The sequence below is a fragment of the Oncorhynchus nerka genome, linkage group LG26, assembly GCF_034236695.1.
Source record: "Oncorhynchus nerka isolate Pitt River linkage group LG26, Oner_Uvic_2.0, whole genome shotgun sequence".
NCBI lineage: Eukaryota > Metazoa > Chordata > Actinopteri > Salmoniformes > Salmonidae > Oncorhynchus > Oncorhynchus nerka.
Window position 1 is genome coordinate 8,878,214 of NC_088421.1, and position 18,978 is coordinate 8,897,191.

Consider the following 18,978-nt stretch of genomic DNA (forward strand, 5'->3'; position numbering starts at 1 on the left):
GCTACACAACATTTTTTTCTTGAGGCAAGTCGAAGTTCTGATTGATTTATCTTAATTCCAACTTTTTTTACCCCCTTTTTCTCCCCAATTTCGTATCCAATTGTTAGTAGTTACTGTCTTGTCTCATCGCTACAACTCCCGTCCCGGAGGGAGGTCATCCTCAGAAACACAACCCAACCAAGCCGCACTGCTTCTTAACACAGCGCGCATCCAACCCGGAAACCAGCCGCACCAATGTGTCGGAGGAAACACTGTACACCAAGCAACCTGGTCAGCATGCACTTAGGCATGCAACCTGGCCTGCCACAGGAGTCGCTAGTGCGCGATGAGGATATCCCTACCGGCCAAACCCTCCCTAACCCGGACGACGCTAGGCCAATTGTGCATCGCCCCATGGACCTCCCGGTTGCGGCCGGCTGCCACAGAGCCTGGGCTCGAATCCAGAGTCTCTTTTTCTTGTTTTTCAAGAGCAGGTCTTTAGGGAATATTCACCAAACTGAGTTCTACTAGGAGCAAACTGAACCTATGTATGCAGGCGCCTTTAGGACTGTGTGCACACATTGCCTTATGCTCATGGGACGAGAGCCGCAAATTATGATATAATACTTCTGACCTGATCCTATTTATTTAACAGATGATTGTTTTTGTTTAATTTTATATATCTTTTTTTTTTTTTACTCATTTGAAAGATTCCCCGTCTGCGGGCTTATGTTGAAAACGTACATGGCTCGAATGCAATGCAATTTTGTCTGCTATTTCTGGAGAAGTGCAAATATGAACTGTAAATTGGTTCCATGACATTTCTCTTTATATTGGATCTTTGTCCAGCTCCTGTGAAATGTTTGGATGTGCGTAAAACCCTCCATAGCCTAAGTTGCCTTGTCTGTATTATACGCCCACAGGGAGCAATTATGGTGCCTGGAACCGTATTTAGACAAGTTGTTTCATTTTTATTCGAATTTGATTAGAATTATACACTCTCTTCTTAGGCCTCATCAATAGCCGAGTGAATGTAATCTTGCTTATTGACTATGTTTATCATGTTCAGACTGCAATTTACATTAGGCCTAGGCCCTATATCAGTGTGAATGCTGTCAGATTAGATTTTGATCCATCAATGCATGTTAAAGGGAGTTCTTCCCCTCGTCTAGCGTCTATGTTTAACAATGTACAGTATGTCCATATTGAAGCAATGCATGGGGAAGGCTAACGAACTAACATTAGAATTGGAGTTGAAGACAACACAATACAGAGAAGACTGTAAATACACAACTGTATTTATCCATGGAGCACGTTCTGATTGGCCACTGAGGTGTCAAGCCTTGACATACCCACAACCACCGCCAGCTACTGAGCCCCTAATTCCGGTTGTGAAAGCAAAAATATTTCAGACACACCCCAAACCTAATCGCAAGATCGCCAGTGCTAATATTTACCATTGCGTTAGATTTGTTAAAACAGAGTCCCCCCATGTTATATCACAGCTGACACCCCATTCTTTCTGCAAACATGGTTGAATCTTAATTCAGATTAGATACTTAACCATTTTTGGAAAACGTGGTCACATAAAAACTGAGGGAGATTCTACAGTCATTCTGTTACCAAACTTTGCATCTGCACCGTTTGTCAAGTTAATGTGTTTTAGTACAATTGTCAGAGGCAATTGTTAAAGGTTTACTTCTGCATATAGGTGTACGGTTTGTTAAACTTGCAATCAATGGTTTTTGCTTGTTTTACATTTTAAAGTGAGTCTCAGCATCACTCTTATCGTGGAATTGCCCTCCTTCTCCTACCCAACGCTGCGTTCGTAACCAAGTGGCAATTTACCACAATATACAACTGGGAAAAATCTACTTGAACAACCCTCCAACTGGCAATTACCAGTGGGAAACTCATCCACCATCCTGAGCATGCTGACCTCACCTACAAAGGAAATAACCTCGATAACAGCATTTTCGGCAAATGCAACAAAACATTTATTAAAAGCAATTCATTAGGTTTTTTAACACTATAATTTGTTTACAAGTGAATAGCTGTACTTTCAGTTCATGGTTTACACAGCTTGTTAGACATTAGCATTTCTCAACGAGTTCAAAGCACATGAATGCATCCAACTGGCATTTATGACTTCCCAACAGTTGAATTCCCACCTGGTTACGAATGCAGCATAACACACTGGAAAGGCCCTGGAGTCCGCGATTTGACTAAGTGTAGAAAATGTGAAACCCAAAGCAGTTTAAATTATGGATAGGGAAAATTGAAATTACAGCAACAACTATTTGTAACGAGTACTGAAGCTGGCATTGATTAAAGTCTATTTTAAAAACATAAGATTGAAACTCTGCTGTTACAGTGCCCCCAAGTGAGAATGCATAGTATAACAGTACGTTGGTTTGGCGTATTTGAGCTGCGTCATGCAGTCTGGCGCTGTCAGGTCCAAACAGCATCACATGAAGATAAAATATAGCGTTGACTATTTACCAAGCTGTGTGCAGTGTTTGAAACTGCACCATTAGGATTTTTTTCTCATTGTCTTAACCGTTTTCTTTACACATACAATTCTGAGAAAACCAACTGGTCCAAAATGTCTCCCATGAGTCTTCCATTGTATTTTTATTTTTACAAAGGACTGAGAACATGCAGGAAACAAATGGTTGATTTAAAGCAGTGATAACAGAATAACTGGCTTGGTACGCGTTCAAAGAAATTCCCCATATGGTGCGAGGCAAGGACAGATTGGGTAGATGGTAGACCTCGTTAGATACCATCAGATCATTTGATGCTATCTGCACAGCCAGAGAAAAAGTTGTTCCATGCAGCACTAGCATTTCCCACATAAGAAATAGGAGCAGGGGTGGAAACACAGATCGTTCTCCAGACCTAAGTGGAGACACTAGCTGAACCTGTGGCATGTAGCGGTTCACTTCCAGCCCATACCGCTTTTCCTTTTTACATTTAGCAGAAGTTCTAATTCAGCGAGTGCATTCAAAGGGCGGTAAACGGCAACCCATCAACACTTGTATGCAAAGGCACACCACGTACGGCCCCATTCTCTACAAGACGCCAAGTCCTGTACAATATGCAGTTGGCTTTTTGCAACACGTCAATATTGACCAAATCATCTTGGTATGGTCCCTTCAACTTGTATGCATAGTGGACTGTGTCATTTCAAACCCAGCTATGATTAAATAATTGTACCTCAAAACGAGATGTAAATTTCAAATATTTATTGAATAAAATGTGGAATTGTATAAACAAGTCTCCCCCACTCACTTTTCAGTTGGTAGCCCAGCATCAATCCTAACAATGGCTGACTTTTTTTAAAGGAAGAAGCACAACCTTGTAGATGGGGCTGCGATGATCAGAACTACAACACTCTGCTGTAACATGGACGTATGCAGCCCCACAAAACATTGGAACTGCAGTTAAGTGCTTCTACCCAAACTGAACCACCCTTACCTATTCTAACCACCGCCCCCAAATCCCGCAACCACAACAGGATTCCGCATGAGGTGGCGGTTGATCATTTTATTGAAACTTGTACAAAACAAAAAGAGTTACATGGAATTGTGCCCTTCACACAGCAAACTAAAAAATATAAGGAAAAAACTAAATCACCACTCATCCCACATCTGTCAAGCCGTTTGTCCATGTTTGCACTGGACTGCTCCCGTATGAGGGGGGAGTTAAACTGGTAGTAAAAAGTCTCAATTCAGAGGTAATCATTATCTTAAAGGGGGTGCGGTGATTGCAGCACGGGGGAGAGAAGTATCACAACCAGGGGAGAGAGGGCTGCTGAGAGCTTCTAGAATCCGTGGACCTTGAGCTGCTCCTCTTTCGCCAGGCCAATCTGGAAGTGGGATGAGGGCAGAAGAGACATCACACAAAGGAACTCTGAACTCCAGTCACAGAACATTTACAGACAGGTGTTTTTCTATGAGAGCCATCTGTAGGGGCAATGACAGATGGCCGCTTAGTACACACAAGTGTGGAGTATAAGCTGGGTGCAATGTGCTATAGCAGGGACAAGAGTCAAACCTACCTCAATCAGAAACGTGCAGATATTCTTGCGCTGGTCACCTTGCAGCTGAATCACTTCCCCATACTCTGGGTGCTCAATCACTGTCCCATTGCAGGCAAATTTCTGTTGACAAAGCAGAACTAGTCAAACAAGATATGGAACTTTTTAGTTTACCACCTAGTGTAAACTCTGCCATAACATACCTTCTTAAAGGCCTTGACTAGCTTCTTCTTATCATAGTCGATGGCTATGCCCTGGACCGTGGTCAGAGTCTTCCTGCCGTTACGCTGCTGGATTCTTATGTGGATGTAGTCGTCAGTCCCAGATGGGAGTCTGTCATTACCCTTAGTTGCATCAGCAAATGGGTCTGTGGGGAGAACACCATTTTAAAACTAACCACACTACAGTTCAAAAACAATCAGTCATGTAAGATTACAAGGAAGCAACGTAAAGTGATAGCTAAAATGGCAGTGGTATGTTTGACCTAGCTAACAAAAGATTCAGGCCGATGAACTGGTGACGTAACGTCTTAGCCACGAGGCTCAGGCCCAAGCAAAACCCTGCACAGATGTTTGTTAGCAAATTACATGGAATATGGGATTAACGTTAGAGGGAGAAAAAAAATCCCACACAGAGTGGGCGGCTAATCTGCTCAAACCTAGATTTACTCGGAATATTTAGTGACATATTAGATTAGTGACATGGGAGAAAGTAAAATGCCACAGCCCAGATAGAAAATCAATTCGGGAAAACAAGCAGAAATTTCGAAAGGACGTAATTAAATGGTAGAGAAGCCCACAATTCAGCGGCGCTACATTATTTGATCAGGCCACTTACGTTACACTTAAAATAGTTTACGCTTCACCCAAAAGGCCTTCCCGGCAGGGTCGTATTACATACAGACAAAGGCAAAAATTCTACATCTATACTCGGTCCATTGTTGAGAGCTAGTGCCAGAAAAACAACCGGTAGTAAGAACGAGTTACACTCCCAAATCGGTATTGTACATTGATCAATGTAGCCACAATAGACTAGTTTGATATACCGGCTACAAATCCGCGTTCGGGCATAAAAAAAGGAAGTGAACTTCGGCCTAGTTGAAGTCTGATGGATATTGGCCAACATTTGCAAAAAATAAAAAAAATCTAGAGGTTAATATAACTTATTTTCAATCGAGAGGGAATGTTCTCTATAAATAACCAGGATGTTTCATGAACATTTAAAATCAAAACGATATATTTAGTTGGAACGCCGTCAAAATTCTTACAAATGCTAGCTAACGTTAGCAACAGCCCTTCCCCCACTTTTCCGACCCCGCTTTAGCCGAGACGGTTGAAATGTCTTACCGAAAGTTTGGAGGTTCTGGATAGCGGACATACGATAAGATTTCCTTTCCTTTCGGATAATAACTGGTTAGCGATAGACTGGTCTGCTTAATTTATTTTTCTTTCTTTGACTCTTCCGTTTCACTGGGACGACGTTTTAGTCAGCTGAAAGGCTCTCACAAAATGGAGATTGTTTAGCTTGCAAAGTAGAAAACAACCCTTTATAGCGCCTCCCCGCACGTAAGGACGTGCATCACGCCACACCCTATTTTACTGGAAAAATTACGTAATTATCTTGGTATTTCAGAGGGGAAAATACCTGGAACATAGGCTACATAAAAACTATAGCACACATATATAAATTAAATGTGAAGATTTTTAGTTAATAAAGCAATGTTCTTCGTCGATGAAACAATGGTCAGTGGTACATTATTCCATTTTAGGAAATATATTGAAAACAGATGTTTCTGTTTTTGGTATTTCTACACCTGCATTGCTTGCTGTTTGGGGTTTTAGGCTGGGTTTCTGTACAACACTTTGTGACATCAGCTGAAGTAAGAAGAGCTTTAAAAATAGATTTCATTTTATTTGTTTTTAACTGACTAACTATAGGCTTCTCCTAACGTGTAGTTGATCGAGCCCCCTCGGGAGAGTTGCAGATTACAGTAAAACATTCTTATGCCAACTATACAATGTGTTGGCACCTTTAATTAATGTACCTTTTCTCATAAAATAAGTCAATTTCAGCACCCCTCTTGATGAAGTCAGATTCAGAGGGGTTGGGTTAAATACAGAAGACACATTTCAGTTGAAGGCATTCAGTTGTACAGCTGACTAGGCATCCCCTTTTTAAAATCGTTACATCTCAAATGTAAACACGACCTCACTTGAAAACTAGCTGCTGTTTGTCTGTGTCTGATGGGACAGTGCTATCCGGCATCCTTGGGACGTCCCTACGCCAAACTGTAATCTTAACCCCTAACCCCTAACCATTTAAAATGTCAACTTCAATTGGGTAGGGACGTCCCAAGGATCCCTGAAAGAACGGGCCGTGTGTGATGAACTCCCAATGACTGAAATAGGGAAAATATCTGTTGTAGAGTGTACTTAAAAAATGCAGCATGCAATCTGAATTATCTTGATCGTATGAAGATGTATCCCGTTGACCATATTTAGCCAATTTATAGAAAGCTAGCCAATGCTTAGAGTTTGACTAACCTAGCCTGCTACTGCTGTAAATGTACACTGCTAAAAAAAATAAAGGGAACACTAAAATAACACATCCTAGATCTGAATGAATGAAATATTCTTATTAAATACTTTTTTCTTTACATAGTTGAATGTGCTGACAACAAAATCACACAAAAAGTATCAATGGAAATCAAATTTATCAGGTCTGGATTTGGAGTCACACTCAAAATTAAAGTGGAAAACCACACTACAGGCTGATCCAACTTTGATGTAATGTCCTTAAAACAAGTCTAAATGAGGCTCAGTAGTGTGTGTGGCCTCCACGTGCCTGTATCAAATCAAATCAAATTTATTTATATAGCCCTTCGTACATCAGCTGATATCTCAAAGTGCTGTACAGAAACCCAGCCTAAAACCCCAAACAGCAAGCAATGCAGGTGTAGAAGCACCTGTATGACCTCCCTACAACGCCTGGGCATGCTCCTGATGAGGTGGTGGATGGTCTCCTGAGGGATCTCCTCCCAGACCTGGACTAAAGCATCCGACAACTCCTGGACAGTCTGTGGTGCAACCCAGTTGGTGGATGGAGCGAGACATGATGTCTCAGATGTGCTCAATTGGATTCAGGTCTGGGGAACGGGCGGGCCTGTCAATAGCATCAATGCCTTCCTCTTGCAGGAACTGCTGACACACTCCAGCCACATGAGGTCTAGCATTGTCTTGCATTAGGAGGAACCCAGGGCCAACCGCACCAGCATATGGTCTCACAAGGGGTCTGAGGATCTCATCTCGGTACCTAATGGCAGTCAGGCTACCTTTGGCGAGCACATGGAGGGCTGTGTGGCCCCCCAAAGAAATGCCACCCCACACCATGACTAACCCACCGCCAAACCGGTCATGCTGGAGGATGTTGCAGGCAGCAGAAGTTCTCCACGGTGTCTCCAGACTGTCACGTCTGTCACATGTGCTCAGTGTGAACCTGCTTTCATCTGTGAAGTGCACAGGGTGCCAGTGGCGAATTTGCCAATCTTGGTGTTCTCTGGCAAATGAAAAACGTCTTGCACGGTGTTGGGCTGTAAGCACAACCCCCACCTGTGGACGTCGGGCCCTCATACCACCCTCATGGAGTCTGTTTCTGACCGTTTGAGCAGACACATGCACATTTGTGGCCTGCTGTAGGTCATTTTGCAGGGCTCTGGCAGTGCTCCTCCTGCTCCTCCTTGCACAAAGGCGGAGGTAGAGGTCCTGCTGTTGGGTTGTTGCCCTCCTACGGCCTCCTCCACGTCTCCTGATGTACTGGCCTGTCTCCTGGTAGCGCCTCCATGCTCTGGACACTACGTTGACAGACACAACAAACCTTCTTGCCACAGCTCGCATTGATGTGCCATCCTGGATGTGCTGCACTATCTGAGCCACTTGTGTGGGTTGTAGACTCCGTCTCATGCTACCACTAGAGTGAAAGCACTGCAAGCATTCAAAAGTGACCAAAACATCAGCCAGGAAGCATAGGAACTGAGAAGTGGTCTGTGGTCCCCACCTGCAGAACCACTCCTTTATTGGGGGTGTCTTGCTAATTGCCTATAATTTCCACCTGTTGTCTATTCCATTTGCACAACAGCATGTGAAATTTATTGTCAATCAGTGTTGCTTCCTAAGTGGACAGTTTGATTTCACAGAAGTGTGATTGACTTGGAGTTACATTGTGTTGTTTAAGTGTTCCCTTTATTTTTTTGAGCAGTGTGCATTTGCCTGCTGAGGCTAGTGTTTCATTAGCTATCTCTCTGTCAGTGAACACATTTTTTAAATATGATTTGGCATGATTATGGGGTGGTTTTGCGGACACAGATTAAGCCTAATCCTAGACTAAATTGCACTTTTAAACTGGACTAACTGAAATGGAATTTCTCAGACATGGTTGAATATAGCCTCAGAGTTGCTCTAGTCTAGATTTAAAAATCTGATTTCCAGAAGGACTATTAGAGTAAATCTAGATTTAAGTGAAGGCTTAAATTAAACCTGTCCAGAGTCAGGTTTAACTTCAGATTAATGGATGTTGGCCCCCATGTTGACCTTGGCGATGGAGTAAAATGGATTACCCTGGACTAATTCAATGATGATCAAAGAGCACCACCAAGTCCAGACAAAAGGACAGTTATAGACCGGAGCAACTCACTGAATGATTTTGATTAAATCAAATTTCCGTGACTATTTCCTTACGTACAAAGAAAATGCAGCTAACATCATTTGTTTGCTTGAGCCAAGGCTTTTATCTGACTCTCTTAGGGGAAAGCCCATTCCTCCTTCCCTACTGATCACCTTGAGTTTTTTTGGCATCTGCAACCTTCCTCGTGAAACAGGAGATTTGTGTGGTGTAGGTGAACTGACTGTATGCAGAATAGTACACAAAAGTCTGCAATGATATATGTGAACTGAAAGACAATTACATCAAGTTCCCTGATGCTGCGGCCCAAGCCAACTACAAGGTAGAGTTATATGAATATGGGAACTTGCCTGGAGTCATTGGCTATATAGATTGATGTCATATTCCCATTAAGTGTCCCTCTGCAGCAGATGCTGAAGACTACAGGAATCGTAAATCTGGTTCTCAATAAATGTACAAAGTATGTGCACTCCCACTTTGCAGTTCTCCAACATTGTTGCATATTGGAAAGGTACGATTTATGACTCAAGGATTTTCCAAAACTGTATGCTCAGCTTGAAAGAGGACAACATTGTGGAATCATACTTGGTGACAGTGGGTATGCACAGAACAACTTCTTGTTCATCCCCTATCTTCATGCAATAGGACCTGAACAACAACTGTACAACCCAGCTCATATCCACTCCAGAGGTGTAGTGGAGCACATGTTTGGTGTATGGAAGAGTCCTTTCCAGTTTCTCAGAAACACATTGCGCTTTCAACCAAGAAGATGCTGCATTGTCATAATTTCAACAGCAGTGCTTCACAATTACCTCAAACAGCATGGCTGCCCAGATCCTCACACTGAAGATAAGGATGATCCAAACGTTCCCATGGTTGAGGCAGACACCGACAGAAATGGACAAGCCTACAGAGATGCTTTTGCTACGCAGGACTTCTCACAACAAAGATAGCTCAAGTGATTGAAGCAAACATTAGCCACTATTGGGACCATGAACTGGTGCTGGTTCGAGAATAACATTGGCACTGCTGCTGCTTCCTGTTTCTCTCCTCCATCATAGTACAAGGTTCAAATTGATTACAGGGGTCTTCTAAAGACCCCCACCATTGATGATGTTGTTATTAATTTGCTTATGTGCCATTGTACTTATGCTCACTGTATAGCTGAATATTGAGGCCTCTGTCTGTGTCTAGCTCTCTGCCAAAATCCGCAGCCCCGCCTGTGAGAAAAGGTGTGAAAAGGGACTGAGGGTGATAGCGAGAGAGAGAGAGAGAGACAGTGTCTGTTTTTCTATGAAACAAGAGCAGATTTGCACGCCACTGAAAAAGGTTCTCAGAAACCTTGTGTTAAGAATAACTTGTTCTTTTAGCTGCACGCGCAGGTTTTGACATAGGAGATCACACCATAAGGTGCCATCTTGGGTATATAAGATCGTGTCTTTCTTTTCTTCGGGCAGAACATCAGGAGAGGCATCATTTGTATGTCTGATGTTTGATATTTGACTTCTGTCTACGTCTGTATTCTAATTAAAATCGTTGTGATTTATATATGCACATTTTGAGTGTTCCTTATTTGTTAAGTAAATAACAGAGCCCAGAAAAGTGGAACCAACATTAGCCAACTCAACATGAAGGGTGTGCATCTTCATATCATGCTCTTCTTTTAAATACATTTGTTTTTCGCTCATGAAACTAATGTATTTAGCACCAGTTTCTCATTCATGCTCACAGCCTCTTTGTCTTTGTCCTGCTGCCCATGTTAGTGACACAATCTTCCCTCCTGGCTGCTGCAGATGTAGTGAGCTGACCTTCATCCTGTCTTATCCCCTCCAAGCTATGGTGATCATCTGCCTCTAGAAAATGATTACATTGCTGCATTAGATCATATTATTTCTTCAAGAGTTGCATTCATTACATCATTGTTATTATGGAAGTGCAAGAGATGACTGACAACGTTATATATTCCCTGCAGTCCAGGGATGGCACATGTTGAATGAATGTGGTCTACCAAATGAGGATTGCAACAGTCCCCCATCTGAACTGTCCAAATGGTGATCATTGGGGACACCTTCCAGGGGTTGTTGGCTATCAAATATCCCGTTCAACAAGTCCCCCAGCTCATCTGTCTCTGGTCTTACCAGTCTTAAAACACTCCCCACGAGCAACATTTGTCTTCTTTAAGTTGATTGTTATGTTTTTCCACAGGACCTTAGAAAGACAAGACAATATAGAAATTATATTAGTTATTATGCGTGATTTTGTGTGTTACATTTCTGTCTCACGAATACATTTAGGCCCCACTATGTTGTTACACAAGAACAAATTGACTTTGATTTGTAAAAGTGGGCCAACAATTAACTGAAGTTGTTGTAGCGTCCTTTTGTTAACTTTTTCATTTGTGTTGAATTAATTACAAATGGTAGTCCAGACATTATTATTCTTGTTTTCTGTTGATGAATCATGCTATTTGTTCTCGATAATTGGGTGCTTTGACAAAAATCACTTCAAGAAAGTTTTTTCAAAGTTATCGAAATTCTTTTAACGTTTTCTTTTACCTCCGTCCATTGTTTGGTTTAGGTTATTTGTTCCAATTCAACACAATGCTTATGTATTAGTGTCCCATCCTGGTTTTTGAAGCATCATCAGGTCAGTACTAAGTGCAAATTGTTAATCTAACCAGGCTTCAAGTCAATAAAAGATTGACGGAGGCGAGGGACATGGACTGGAAATGAGGAAGGGAGTTTGGATGGCTAACTAAAAAGCAGCATTCCTCAAGAGAGGATGGCTTTCACTTCAGGAGTGATGAATTCCTTAACTTCTTTGACGAAAAGATCAAGATCATGATCATTAGAAAGCAAATTACGGACCCCTCTTTGAATCTGCGTATTTCTCCAAAGCTCAGTTGTCCTGAGTCTGCACAGAACTGTCAGGACCTAGGATTAATGGAGATAATCAAGTTTTTTAATCCTGTATCTCTTGACACATTCATGAAAATAATCATGGCCTCTAAACCTTCAAGCTGCATACTGGACCCTATTCCAACGAAACTACTGAAAGAGCTACTTCCTGTGCTTTGCCCTCCGATTTTGAAAATAATAAATGACTCCCAATCCTCAGGATGTGTACCAAACACACCAAAAGTAGCATTTATGAAGCCTCTCTTGAAAAAGCTAAACCTTGATCTGGAAAATGTAAAAAACGATCAGCCTTTATCGAATCTCCCATTCCTCTCAAATAAAAATAAAAAAGCTGTTGCACAGCAACTCATTACCTTCCTGAAGACAAATAATGTATACGAAATGCTTCAGTCTAGTTTTAGAGCCCATCATAACACTGCACTCGTGAAGGTGGTAAATTACCTTTTAATGGAATCGGACCAAGGCTCTGCATCTGTTCTCATGATCCTAGACCTTAGTTCTGCTTCGATCACCACATTCTTTTGGAGAGATTGGAAACCCAAATTGGTCTACACGGACAAGTTCTTGCCTGGTTTAGATCTTATCTGTCGGAAAGATATCACTTTGTCTCTGTGGATGGTTTGTCCTCTGACAAGTTAATTGTACGTTTCAGTGTTCCTCAAGGTTCCGTTTAAGGACCAATATTGTTTTCACTATATATTCTACCTCTTGGTGATGTCATCCGGAAACACAAAGTCAACTTTCACTGCTATGTGGATGACACACAATTGGCATAGCGTCGTCCGGGTTAGGGAGGGATTGGCCGGTAGGGATATCCTTGTCTCATCGCGCACCAGCAACTCCTGTGGCGGGCCGGGCGCAGTGCACGCTAACCAAGGTTGCCAGGTGCAAGGTGTTTCCTCCGACACATTGGTGCGGCTTGCTTCCGGGTTGGATGCGCGCTGTGTTAAGAAGCAGTGCGGCTTGGTTGGGTTGTGTATCGGAGGACGCATGACTTTCAACCTTCGTCTCTCCCGAGCCCGTACGGGAGTTGTAGCGATGAGACAAGATAGTAGCTACTAACAATTGGATACCACGAAATTGGGGAGAAGAAGGGGGGAAAATATATATATATATTTTAAGGACAGACTTTTTTGCATCTTCATAAAATCAGAAACTTTTTGTCCAAAATGATGCAGAAAAGCTAATCCACGCTTTTGTCACTTCTAGATTAGACTACTGCAAGGCTCTACTCTCCAGCTACTCATATAAAGCACTAAATAAACTTCAGTTAGTGCTAAACACGGCTGTTTGAAACTTGACTAGAACCAAAGGCTAGGGCTGATTTCAAGGTGTTACTGTTAACCTACAAAGCATTACATGGGCTTGCTCCTACTTATCTCTCCGATTTACACGTACGCTACATCACAAAACGCAGGCCTCCTTATTGTCCCTAGAATTTCTAAGCAAACAGCTGAAGACAGGGCTTTCTCCTATATAAGTACATTTTTATGGAATGTTCTGCCTATCCATTTGAGAGACGTAGACTCGGTCTAGACCTTTAAGTCTTTACTGAAGACTAATTTCTTCAGTAGGTCCTATGATTGAGTGTAGTCTGGTCCAGAGGTGCGAAGGTGAACAGCAAGGCACTGAACCAACGAACCGTCCTTGCTGTCTCTGCCTGGCCGGCTCCCCTCTCTCCACCGGGATTCTCTGCCTCTGACCCTATAACTGGGCCTGAGTCCCTGGCTTACTAGTGTTCTTCCATGCCGTCCCTAGGAGGGGTGCGTCACCTGAGTGGGTTGAGTCACTGGCATGATCTTCCTGTCTGGTTTTGGCCCCCCTATACTCAGCCTTGTCTCAGGGTAGTAAGTTGGCGGTCTTTGACATCTGCTGATGTAAAAAGGGCTTCATAAATACATTTGATTGAATGATTGATTGAGATGACGGAAGCAGAAGTGTTGTTTGAAGATGAAAGTGCGTCGAGTACAGTTAGTGAGGAAGATGAGTGGACAACAGTGAAGTCCAAGAACGAAATGAAAAGGGCTACAATTGTTGTGGGAAATGAGTCTGATGAATCATTGCTTGTTGGAGTACGATTTTTGTTTAAGGATGTTCATTTGAGGAAACCCTTTGGAAGTCACGAGGATGGTGAAGAAGGCATTGGGAAAAGTGGACGCAGTCAAAGAAACCAGGAATGGTATGGTGTTGATATCGTGTGTATCCAAAGAGCAAAAGGAGCGTGCATTGTGGCTTGCAAAAGTATCGACTCATGAAGTGGACAGCTTTGATTTTCAGAGCAGGGCATCGGTAAAAGGTGTTCTCTCTGGCGTCTCGTTGGACATTGATAATCAATATCTTAGGCAAAAAAAATGGAGTAGTCATGCACGTCGCTTGACCCGTATGGAGAATGGGAAAAAGGAGCAAAGTTGTATTAATGTCTGTATTATTGATGTTTGGTAAAGAGTATCTACCACCCTATGTAAAGCTGGGATATAAAATATATGCCGTAAGAGCATTCGTGCAAAACCTAATGCAATGCAAGAAGTGTAAAAGGTTTGGCCACGTGTCAAGTGTTTGCAGATGGAAGGAATATTTGATTGTCTTGGAATGTAATATGTTGCAACTGTGGTGGGGATCATATTTCTGAATTCCCTAAGTGCCCTGTTAGGGTGAAAGGGGTTGAGGTGTCGAGGATCAGCGCTGCACAGCAAATCTCCTATGTGGAGTCGGTGAAGAGAGTTGAAAGGGTAAGAGGCCACAGTTCTGTAGAAGATATGGCTGTGGATGCATCGCAACCAGTTGCAAATGTTATACATCAATCAAGTGATCTGGATACATTTATTGTGAAGAAGATGGATTTCGTAGCTTTATAGCCACAGTTATTAATTATGTCCAAGAAGTCCAAAAGCATTATACATAATTATACATCATTATACATCATTATAGCTGCAGCCGAGAACGTTTTGGGCCTCCAAGACTTAACGGCAGAAGAATTGCAAGGATTACTGTCGCCAGAAAATGTCCTGCCCTCACAATCTTTTAAATAGAGACCTGTTCCGAACAGACCCATGGCAACTAGACCCGGCCCGATCCGAGTGAGGGAAGCAGCAGAAAATCTATTTTTTTAAATCAACTTTATTACAATCCCCTAATGTTGATGTCTGCACCTACGCGGAAATATAATTAGAATAATAAACAAATTCCCATAAAAATGTGTCAGTTTAAACTAGAGATATACATTTTTTGCATTAGATGGCATCCGCCTATGTCGTTGCACTTCAGCATCTGCGGTGAAAGGTGACAGAGCTAGAGCGGTGTTTGTCATACCATGAGACATCCTGAAAAACGTTTTTCTCACAAAATCGTCTGTAGCGTCCGAACGGTTTGTTCTACGACCCCCACAAGCATCTTTGGACTAGTCTGAAGTTGGTGTAGCTAATCTGCCAACTTCTGTCAGTAATGTCCGAAGAGTTCGGGCTACACACTAATATGACCCTCTGTGGAAAAGTGAGTCTCACGATTCTCTTGCTATAGGATGCCCACAGTTGAAATAATGAATGGAAATACAGGTATTTAATGGAGACTGTTTAGTGACAGCATGAATGACATCAGTGAGTCCTGCCTTGATGACTGTATTAGGTTTACAATTGTTCTATAGATTTTTGTCATCTTAAATTATTACTTGGAATAACAATAGCTAAAGCTCCCTGTCCCGGAATGACATGCTAAAGTGATACACATTTTCTGCTCCTGCTAGCTAGCAACAGGTCTACTTGTTGTGGCTAGCTAGCTGCATTGCTAGAGTTGCTGTGTTGTAAGTAAAGTTGGGTGTCAACTCTATAACTAAATAGATTACAAATATAAACTTTACCTGACAGCAGTGCGTCAGACAGAATTGAGGTGTTTTTGATGTAACAGGAACGTTATAGGCCTACTATGCTTGGTTATTATATTCGGTTCTGTTATGTAAACTGCAAATGAATCGGTATGTGATCTTGTGAGACATTGTGAGTAGATGTGCTTGTTTTGAGGTCAAAGCTAGAGCTGTATGGAGCCACCTGTGCACATTTGTTCATATTCTTTGCTAGTTAGTGAGTTATTAGCCCAGTTGTAGCTGATTTCTATTCAACAATGGGGGAGTGGTTGCTTCCTACAAGAGCACAAAATGTGTGCATTTCTAGCCATCTTTGAAAAACAAATCAGGTAAAGAGCTTTTGTTATGTCTTAAAGGGGTAGTGTTGTATTTTGAGACTGTCTTGAATAAGCTAAGTAGCCAATAGGCAGAATATAGCATAATTTGTATGAGTTTCTGTAATAATGGCATGGAATAATAATTATTTTTATTTCGTAAAGTGGTTTCTTGCATCAAACAACACATTTTCAGTCACCTCCTTGTCTGAAGGACAAGTAGATAAACAGGTTCATGTCAAGCCCTGCATGTTTTTTTTTTTCAAGTCTCATGGAATGTAGGCCTACAATGAACCACACATTGGCTGCTACTGTAGGCTGAATGATAGAACAGCTATTTCCATGTTAAAATGTTATGGGATGCATTTTCTCCATTGTTTTTTTATGGTAGGACACTCTAGTAGGCCTACATTATGATCAAATGGCAACAGTAGGCTACTTGGCCACTGTTAAAACTGTAACTTAAAGTGGGTACAGACTCAGAGTTCACAGTAAACACTCAACAAAAGTAGCACTGAATTTTCACAATGTTCAAGTTTGCGCACAGAGACCTGAAATTTGCTCAGTGCTGAATTTTTTTGAGGGAACATTTCCTATGACTATGTGGTATAGCTATTTGTAGGCTATGGCCTAGGGGTATTTAACTCTTACCCTCCAAGGTCCGGAGCCTACTCATTTTCTGTTTTAACTGATAATGAATTGCACCTACCTGATGTCCCGGGTCTAAATCCATCCCTGATTAGACGGGAAGAACGAAAAAAGCACAGTGGAACTGCTTACTATCATTGCAATGGTTGCGAGGAGAGGTTTATTGGGAGTAGGCATTTGTGTACATTGTATTGTGTAGCTTACACGCTGTATCATAAATCAGCTTGATCACATGGTTACAATATTCCTTATTAAAGAATAAAATGAAACAGAGATGAACTATTCATAGAATTTATTTGCATAGATTAAACATGCTATCATATCAATTGACCAATTAGTGAACATAAATCATTACTATGTAGAAATGCAGGAAATTCCTTTTAAAACAGCCATAAAAATCAAGCTTTTGGTGTTGTGTATTCATGCATCGCAATAGACTATAATCTAAATGCATTATGACCTCTAACTTGGCCCAATTCACATTTCCAAATTCCCACCCTGACATACCAAGTTAGAATGGGCCCTGTGTCTCAAACAATAGCCCATGTAGGCTAAATATCCCAAGCAGAGCTACAGCAGCTTTCAGAGAGGATCAGGCTCCTTGAGATTTGTGGTTTGGGTGTCCTCAGCAGAACGGTGTCGTTCTGGGTTGCAATGCGCAAGAGGGGTCCATAGAGTTTTATTTTATAAAGGCAAACACAAAGTCAATTAGGATTTTTTCCCCCATGTTCGAATTGGCCAAAGTGGTCAAGCCTCAGACGGTCTTCAGTAGTGCACACACGTAGCCTATAGTTCTTCATCATTCTCACCAGCGCCAGAGAGAAGACAGGGAAGAAACCACAATTTTATACTTCTAGACTGATATACATATTTATTTGGTTTGTCATTCTATCGCTTTTCATGGAATTTTTGTGGAAATGAAATATCATTTATTTAGATAACATTTTCCAGAAATAGTTTTACCAGCTGTGTATTCTCAAATTGAAAAAAGCACTCCGGCAGCACCACACCTCTGCTGGGTAGTTCACCATGTTTTATTGGTTTACTAGTATTTGGCAGCGTTTGCCTGTCCAGAAAACAGAAATAAAAGTATGTTGAAAAAGGGAAGAATTGACATGGGTAACAAATGGAAATTTGTTCACAATAAATAAATATACACAATATATTATATTATATATACCCTGCTTTGCAAAACGTGCGCACCCAAAGATTTTGGTATCTGCACAGACATTGCTGACACATGCCAGATCTTACAATGCCTGGATGAGTATTTCACGCATCAGCTAAACACATAATATGCTCCAGTAATCTGTTGCCAGACAGTTGATGATGTGGCATGCAAACAATGGTTGATGCATGCAACGTCTGATCAGGGAACACAACCTTTACCTCTCCATTCTCTGGAGGTGCATCATGGGTAAACAAATACCAACTACGATACACCTCCTGATACAGAGTTTGAGACAGCGTTATCATCAGCTGGGATGACCTCAAGGACCTTTTGTATAGTTCACATAGTTTGGTGGGTAGGATTGATATTGTAGCCAGGCCTAAGCCTAGTGTAAATTCACTGGTGGTATGGCTGCCTGACCCTAAGTGAACTCTACAAGCCGCACCTTTTGAATTGTCCTCAATGTAGCACCTTGTCAGAACAGTAAAAACCACAACATGTTACAACTCAAACTAACCTTTTGGCTGTATTTTGGAAATTAGTGGGACATGTGACATTTGATGCGAAAAATCATAGATGAACCTTTCTGCTCGAGGTGGTTATAAACATTTAACGCTGATCCTGTGCATCAACTTGTCTCTCTCTTGCCAGGTGGCTTTCTTTCATACCCTAATGCTTTCTGAACTGAGTAGATTTACATATAATTAAAGCAGAATCTTCATCGCATTTGTTCAAATGTTAAATATTTCCAGATCACTTTGGGAGTGTTAGGTATCTACAGTACTTTATTATGATCTGATTATGCCAGTAGAACAATTGGTAAAACACTAACTAACATGCACAGAAAAGTCAAACTCCTCTGTTATGAAATCCATCACCTGACTTGACTACATTCTTTATAAAGTTGAACCTGATGGGTGAATCTAAAAGCATACAGATGCTGCTAACTGTAATAATTTGTAAGTCGCTCTGGATAAGAGCGTCTGCTAAATGACTTAAATGTAAATGTAATAATACAACACTATTTCATAGCCAGGTTTTGTTCGCTGCTCACAGGGTAATGTTTATGTGCTGCAGGTAACACTGCCTGGCCGCTAGACCAGCCCCATATACAGGCACAACTCCTCTTAAATGTCCAATGCTGCCATTTGTATCTCAATATGACATCACTTCTGGGTAGCAATTTAGCTAGGACTGTCTGGAAGTGATCTGAGTGGGGAGGGGAAAACTGAAGACTACGTAACCCTTTCAAAACAACAGGAAATCAGGCCTTGCTGCTAACCTCTACCTTAAAGGTCATCTTATGAGTGACAAAAAGGGATCATTAAGAGATTACGGTTGTTGTACATCATTGTCACCAACAGATTTGGTGT

General features: G+C 41.7%; 1 protein-coding gene across 1 annotated transcript; it reads right to left on the minus strand.

Moving 5' to 3' along the window:
- Window positions 1-3,212: 3,212 nt before the first annotated feature.
- LOC115110190 (eukaryotic translation initiation factor 1b) lies at window positions 3,213-5,552 on the minus strand. Its single transcript, XM_029635622.2, has 4 exons — window positions 5,368-5,552; window positions 4,225-4,388; window positions 4,043-4,144; window positions 3,213-3,850 (listed from the first exon to the last, which is right to left on the minus strand). Exons 1-4 carry the CDS (start codon window positions 5,396-5,398, stop codon window positions 3,806-3,808), a joined length of 342 nt encoding a protein of 113 aa, XP_029491482.1. The 5' UTR covers window positions 5,399-5,552; the 3' UTR covers window positions 3,213-3,805.
- Window positions 5,553-18,978: the final 13,426 nt, after the last annotated feature.